Raw genomic sequence first — 7647 nt, forward strand, 5'->3', positions numbered from 1 at the left:
ATTAGAAAAGAAAAATGAAAATAATTATCTTTTTTTACACTTACAAGGTACTGTCGGCGAAAATGGATTCTTTCTGAATTCATTTTTCCGCAAATTACTACTTCTATACAAAATATATCCTGTTATGAAACTCAAAACAAATATGCTAGCAAAATAGTTAAACTTCATCCTGAAAATACATTAAACAGAAATTAAGATGTATTGATATATAATAAGATGTATTGATATATTCATGTTTATGTATATAATTATACTTACTTTTGATATAACATAAATCTTGTGGTGAGAGTTGTCAAAAACGGAGATAATAAGTGACCAACACATGTCATGTATCCAGTTCCTTCGTACATTATTTTAAAGGATGTAAAGATACTGGCTTCGTATATTAATCCATGCATGACATAAGATAGTTGCAAGATAACAGTTAATAATGCAGTCATATCAAGTTTCTCAATACTTAAATTTTTTATATCGCCAATAACTTTAATCGCAATGGCTATGTCCACAATCAACTGCAAAATAGAGACTATAATTATAATCACGTTCATTTTTAACTTTAATGTTTTATAATTCGTTTTCTGCAAAAATAAAAATATAAATGAAATAATTACCGTTCCAATAAGAGAAGCTCGAATTAACAGCAATTTAATGTCTAAAGTGCCGATTCGTGGATTAATCTCTCTGCCTTGCCAAAAATTATATATCTTGCTGTTGGTTGATGCATATATATTCAGGTTAGCTACTGAAACTTTCCCTGCCTTGATATATAATCCTAGAGCTAAGATTGTTCCCACAATCCAACCACTAATTGATAACTGTACCATATTATTCAGAATATAATCAGTGATTGATATGTTCATATATATGCAGAAACTGAATGTCGTTATCGTCAGTATAGCGCTTAAAAAGCCTAAAAAATGTTAGAATATTAATATGATAATAATGTAATTAAAAATTATATAACAATTACGTACCATTTACACGATATTGAAGTCTTCCGATCTTACTTTGCTGTCCATCTACGATTTTCCCAATCGGTATAATTGACACACAAGCCAGTAGTATTAAAAATGTAACGTATGATAACAACGTATATAAATTTAGATAAGATTCCAAATTGACAGATAGTTTTATAAATGCAGATTTGCATTGTTTCTTCGAGCACAAGAGTTGTGGTACAATTACAGACATTGGTAATATAAATATGAGGAAAAATGTCCCAATCCATCCGCCCCATTCTTGCGGTTTATCGACTCTATTTATTTCTTTCTCACGTTTTACCACTGTCTCCCATTTCTCGCTGTCATGTTTTGTCAGATCCTGAAACAATTATCAATATAAATATTATAATATATATTTTAATATATAAATCTTCTATTATTAAAATATATATTATAATATAAATTTTTTATTGTAAACCTTCAAAAGAAATTTATTAACAGAATATAATATTTAAAATTATATTATTAAAACTTACTTCTCTTTGTACCGAATATCCTCTCTCTTTTTCTCCTGGAGGATAATCTTGTACATAATTTTTCCTCTCCACCGGAAGCGAGACGGCTCTATCAATATTCCTTGTCAATATAATTGATTTATATTCTTGCTCAGTCTTAAGAAGTGACGGTCTACGCGTTATATGCATCAAACGTTGTTGCAAAGGCAATGATTCAGTTAGACTCTCCTCTAATACCTTTGTATCACTTCCTTTATGATTGCTTGTTTTGTCTATTCACAAATGAGAATAAATTTGCATATGAATATCAAAATGCACATGTATAATATAAATATAGCACAAGTATACTTACCATCTTCAACATCTATGCGAGATAAAGATATCTTAGCGAGACGCGTGTTACGAATAGGCAATTTCCTAGATGTAATCGTCGGTGATCTCCCAGGCGATCTACCTGACTGCCTTCCTGGTGATCGCCTACTTGGTGATCTCCTACTTGGCGAATATCTCGAAGGACTTTTTGCTGTTCTTCTGCTTGTTCTAGCTGGAGTTCTCCCTGATCTATCAGCCTTAAAATAAAAAAAGTAGATCATTAAAAAATTCCAACATCAAATTTATTTTACATGTTTAAACTTATTAACAATACTCTCATCAAATTACCTTTATGTCATTCTCTCGAACTGTATATTCAGTGCCAGTTTGAAACTGTATTCTATAACGATCGCCTTTGACATTCAGAATTTTTCCTTTATAATATTCAGATGTATTTGGATGTTTGGCAAGAACTTCTTCACCCTCGGAAAACTTCATTGTTAAATTTACTACAAACAAGTCATTAAAATTAACTCAAAACATTCAAAATTACTAATTAACTAATCAGCTTCAGACAACTAATCAGACAAACGAATCTTCAGTCTGATATTATATATTATATGTAATATTTACATGCAATATACGTATATATTACGTATATTGCGTAAAACGTATCATATAATTTACTAAGGCAAGATAATAATAACCAGCCGAGCTTATATAATCCAGATTTAACGTGATCGTGGCCTTTATAAAAAAGACGGTCGCTCGTAGCTTTGCGTGTTACGCGAAAGCCTCGGCGGATAACCGAACTCGTCCGGTCGAAAAGCGCGGGTGTGTGCCGCGTAAGTTTCGTAACCGCCCGTTCGTAGGGCTCGTATACGTACGTAAACGATCGCGGGAAAATGTTGGCGGGCTCTTCTCAACTCGAATGGGACGCGATCGCGTCGTTCACCGGGATCTTCGCGGTTAGTTTCGGATGCGCTACTTACTCCGCCCTGGGATCTCGTATAACCAGATCGGTCAGCTCCGCTTTATAGGCAGCCACGAATGCCGCGAAAAATAATAAAACTTCCACAAGTCGCGCGAGGTTACGCCTGATACCGCTCTGGTGCATCGTAGTGCAAGCGACAGGAGGAGGGGGAGGAAAGGACGCGCGCGAGCGCGGGCACGCAGTCAGGCACGCCGAACGTTCCGCAATGCATCCGATCTAAACCACGCGGGAAACCGAACTACCGTTACGTTCGTGGAGTGCGTTCGTAATTCGCGCGATGCGTCCGGCTGATCGAGGCCCTTATCTTATCGCGAGGAACGGAAGTCATACAAATGTAAAACGTCGATGATTTAGCAGCATTCTGCTGTCGAGTTTTTAATTCAGCATCTCACTCGAAACTGAGATGAGAAAAGGAATTTATTTTGCGTTTTTATTTTGAGTTCTCAGTCCTTAAAATCTTTATATATATTTATATTTTATATAGCATATATTTTACATGTATATAACACTCATACATGTTAAAATATATAATATATATTACACACGCGCGCGCGCGTGTGTGTGTGTGTGTGTGTGTGTGTGGTGTGGCTGTATATATGTTTGAATGTATGTATATATTATATATTTTAATCTTTAGAGAGCCGCAAAGTTTTTTTTTAAACTACAAAAAACTTCTCTTTAAGAAAAAAATATATATACATGTTTATAATACTACGCAAAATGGCATTGACTTCGAGTTGTTACAACGTCATACGGTTCTCTAAAGGTTAATATTATATATTTTCTATATATTCTTAAATGTTATATTTTTAAATGTTTTTCACATTACACGATGCATAAAATTATAAATAGAATTTTATTCTATGTAAGTGTAAACTCCTATGGAAATTATACACAAAAAATATAGGCTAAGAAAAAATCAATTTTCTTCTCGATTAAATGCTATTTTCGAAAGCATACTTCACAGTGTATATAAATCCAAAGTATATCTCGAGATAATATAATTCGTGCTTTTTCACGAGATTGCGTACTCATAGCTGTATATACACTCTGTCTGATAAGTTAAGCAAATGTAATTGGAGTTGCAGCGTTTGTTGGAGATTTAATTTTTTCTAGATATGATATTTTACATATAAAAACCATATGTTCCATTTTCTGTAAAATTTTAATCTCTGACAGAGAAGATTTCGGTCAAATAGAGAGTTGATTAATTGCTTCGATTGAAGACGTTCAAGACGTATGTCTTCAATTACATAAACTTATTTGCATTTCTGAATTACACATAATCTCATAATCTTAAATCATAATCTCATATTTCAAAGTTTCTATTAAAACATATCGTGTGCTAAAATGAAAGTAAGCAATGTATACAATTAAATAGCGACATTAATTGCGAAAAATTAATTAGGTTATAGAAACATCAAAAATTATTCGATATTCTAGTGGAATTTCCAGTGAATAATCTGAAAAATATTCACGACGGCTGCGAACACGCTGTTATACTTTCCCGAAAGTGCAAACATGGATAAATTTAATTTAGAAAATGAATGTAATCTCCTAGTCCGTATTTTCCTTTCTTTTGCATACCTGTAATGATTATTGAGTGATTTTCATTCGTGATATTAAATCTTTCTTTAATCCTCGCTCTTTCAGAATTCCTTGACGATTTTGAGCTCTGCTGGGCGTAATCTGCACGGATTCGTAGACGATATTCCGCAAATTTTTGCGAACGATCTCAAAGAATCTGAATCTCACGAGGAGGAGATGAATGGAAAAAAGATACATACGATTTTCGATCCATTTTCTACATCGTCTGTTAACATATCAAAAGGTTGTAATTCTTTAGAGATTTCGGTTTAACGTCATATCGCAAATAACGTACAATACGAAAGTGATTACTGTTGAAAAATAGCATAAGGAATTGATCTGCCATTAGATGCGGCTTATAATTTATAGTACGGAATTTTCTCAGATGTTTGCGCGTGTTGTGAACATTAAAAAATATTAAGTTTTTATTTATAGATAATGCAAAAAAGATCGCAATATTGGAATCGAAATGCGAGGAGCTGCGTGCTCAAGTCGAATATCTAACGAAAGAAAAAGAAAACGCAACTGAGGAGATAGAACGTTTGAAAGATCAAGTAAAATATCGTCGTTTCAATATCGGCACGAATGTTATTTTCTCACGTTTTCATCAACTTTATTATTAGCAACGCTTATTATTTTCCTTGCGCTCTCCTACGCTCGTATTCCGTTATAACTAAATATACTCTGGATATACCTATTGTTTGTTCATTATTTTGCAAACGTGACGATTGGGTATTTTTTAATACTTATTTTCTTTTAATAATATCATTATCAATCTGTGCCTTCCTTATCGTGCAGATATTCAGTCAGAGCACATATTGCACAAGCCTCGGAGCAGTATTAGGTAATCTGACATGGCGTGCTTCTAGATTTCCACAAATAGTCGACGCTTGGTTATCGACCGTAAGTGTACGTTAATAATATTAAACGTAGATGAAATTTTCCTGTATCCAAAATTTTTCTGTATCCACAACGGGGAATAAGAAAAAAAAATTTTTAGAATATATAAATACATAGTAATTGCAAATCTTTCTATGTCATGAAAAAATATATATGAATATACAATTAAAAGAAATACATGGATATGTAATTAAATATGTAATTAAATTAGCAATTCGCAATCCTGTAATGTTTTTGCAGTTTCAGAATAAAATAGCAGAATTTTTGTCGATAGTGAACGGAACCTTCGACGCGTTCGTTGATACTTATAGAAGCGCATTTCCTCCAATAAATAATATCGAGTACCAATTTGTAATGGGGCTCCTCGGTATCGTTACCAATATATCCGCCAGTCCGGAAGGTCGTGAATTTTTAATTACAAATTCCAGCGGTACGGAATTCGTGCAGAAGCTAATTAAGCTAATGCCCGAATTGCCGTCGACTTCCGGAGCGGTATCTTTAAAAAGGTACGGCAGATATTTTAAAGAACCGTTTTGTCACGTATGTCCGGACATTTTCTACATATTTTCCTTTTATACGAGCCAGCCATCTTATATTTTCCTTCCAACTTTCCTCGCAACTTCATGTGTTGCATTGTATGACACCTCTGACATTTCTCGAGAAACGAAACTTTGACGTGTCTCAAGTATGGTTGCAATTGCAGATTAATGTTAATGATCCTGTACAATGTGAGTATGAATAAGACCGGTTTGCGTTATCTGCTCGAGTCGCGAGTAGGAGATGCGCTAAGTCATTGTTTGGAGAATGAGGCGTCCTCGGACGAGATGCAACTGCTCTGTCTTCGCGTTCTACAATCCGTCACTTACGATCTCGAAGAACCAAAATATATTCACGATTTAACTACGATAATTCCGATCCAAAGGATCGAGACGATGGTATCCGCGAAACGAAGCGACATAAGTAGTGCAGCGAAGCAAGTCGTCAAACATCTACGACACAGTCAACAAATTACGAAGTGATTTCAAAACTAATTTATATTCTGAAGGAGTACGTTATATCCATAATTTGTATACAAATAAATAAATATCGTATACAATTTATTTAATACGCTTAAATTCCTTCGTAAAAACGGCTATTAAGGTGCCATTTTAATTTTTAAAGATAAATTAAAAATTTTGAAAAACTAAACGATCAACTATGTCTAAAATTAGATTTTATATTTTACAAAATGTTTATTGCATGTTTGAAATGTGTTAATGCCTGTGCAAATTGCAATGCCATAAATATTCTCATTTTTACGATATTTTCAATATATTAATCTTTATTAAAGTATATTAATCTTTATCTTAATCTTTTTAGTTTCGTTTGACTCCAATTTTGTTTTTATAAATAATTCATCAAATTATATTACATCAGATTGAAACGCTGAACTTTTAAATGCGTTCTCTTCTCTGTCATTACAATAATAGACCGTCACCAGACTGTAGATTATCCTTGGAACATATGTTCGTGGCTACCGTGGCAAGGGTTGTCGACGATATCGATCTGCAAAAAGCAGGAACAAAATGAAAGCGATCGTACAGGACGCAACGTGCACTATACAGCAGGAGGATCGATGTGATATGAGTTATGTAATAATAAACTCCATTATAATATTAACAAATATATTATAATGAAGTAAATTATATGATGATAATGTATATGAATTAAATTCTCTTGAATAATTAAATTCATCGTAATAATAATACGAAATGCAGTTTATAAATTGGCCTTATAATTTCATCATCGTAATTCATATTTATTAATACGACAGTTAATATGTTTAACAAATTTTCATTTGCCCGCTCTTTACAACAAATTATTCAAGAAAAGAAGCAAGACACGTCAGTTGCACTGACCCAGCAGATATATTGAGGTAATGACCGACCGTTCCAAATAAAACTTTGCGTGCGTTCTATAGATGTTCGATCGTGTGCAATTATCCTAATTTAAATATTCTGTAGAATTACGCGGGAGAGCTGGAAATATTACAAAGCAGAAATATTCCAGATATTTTTGCTCGCAGAAATAAAATACAAAATAAAAAAGAAATTATATATAAAAGAAATAATATATAATATAAAAAAAGAAATTATATAAATTATAATAAAAATCTAGATGGCTAAAGCATTAAGTCTGAAATTATTTTTATTAATAAGACAGATAATAATAAGATAGATGAGGCAAATATATTTTACTTTAATAAAGATAATATAAAAATAAGAATTATAAAATGTCTCTCTTTCCTCTTTGTTAAATTTGAAAAGTAAAAATACATCTTTCCGCGGAATAATTTAATTTCTCTGAACTCTCTCGAAAGTCGCCGCATTCCGCGAATGTATTTTTCGCGAATTTTCCG

General features: G+C 32.9%; 2 protein-coding genes across 13 annotated transcripts in view; one reads left to right on the plus strand and one right to left on the minus strand.

The window, feature by feature from the left end:
* LBR (lamin B receptor) overlaps positions 1–7647 on the minus strand; it is an 87676-nt gene that overhangs the window by 1738 nt on the left and 78291 nt on the right. For 3 of the 7 annotated variants that reach the window (XM_089081159.1, XM_089081157.1, XM_089081160.1), the window contains 8 exons: positions 6661–6794; positions 2117–2277; positions 1809–2025; positions 1478–1728; positions 975–1320; positions 612–910; positions 259–512; positions 45–169 (listed from right to left, as the gene is read on the minus strand). In XM_089081159.1, coding sequence (XP_088937285.1) covers positions 45–169; positions 259–512; positions 612–910; positions 975–1320; positions 1478–1728; positions 1809–2025; positions 2117–2266 — 1642 coding nt within the window. In that variant the 5' untranslated portion in view covers positions 2267–2277; positions 6661–6794. Of the gene's footprint in view, positions 1–44; positions 170–258; positions 513–611; positions 911–974; positions 1321–1477; positions 1729–1808; positions 2026–2116; positions 2278–2655; positions 2902–6660; positions 6795–7647 lie in introns of those variants that run through there. The other 4 variants (XM_089081158.1, XM_025219826.2, XM_011648457.2 and 1 more) reach the window with 3 other exon arrangements.
* Positions 2476–6349, plus strand: LOC105433258 (heat shock factor 2-binding protein). 6 transcript variants are annotated; one of them, XM_089081176.1, is made up of 7 exons: positions 2956–3096; positions 3400–3528; positions 4416–4593; positions 4785–4903; positions 5148–5252; positions 5490–5755; positions 5953–6349. In XM_089081176.1, exons 3-7 carry the CDS (start codon positions 4527–4529, stop codon positions 6266–6268), a joined length of 873 nt encoding a protein of 290 aa, XP_088937302.1. In that variant the 5' UTR covers positions 2956–3096; positions 3400–3528; positions 4416–4526; the 3' UTR covers positions 6269–6349. The 6 variants fall into 6 exon arrangements, with proteins under 6 accessions (XP_011646764.1, XP_088937302.1, XP_011646761.1 ...); XM_011648462.2 differs by lacking the exons at positions 2956–3096; positions 3400–3528 and adding an exon at positions 2476–2613; XM_011648459.2 differs by lacking the exon at positions 3400–3528 and having other exon boundaries at positions 2961–3096.

The sequence above is a fragment of the Pogonomyrmex barbatus genome, unplaced genomic scaffold, assembly GCF_055798465.1.
Source record: "Pogonomyrmex barbatus isolate J1 unplaced genomic scaffold, ASM5579846v1 scaffold4, whole genome shotgun sequence".
Classification (NCBI taxonomy): domain Eukaryota; kingdom Metazoa; phylum Arthropoda; class Insecta; order Hymenoptera; family Formicidae; genus Pogonomyrmex; species Pogonomyrmex barbatus.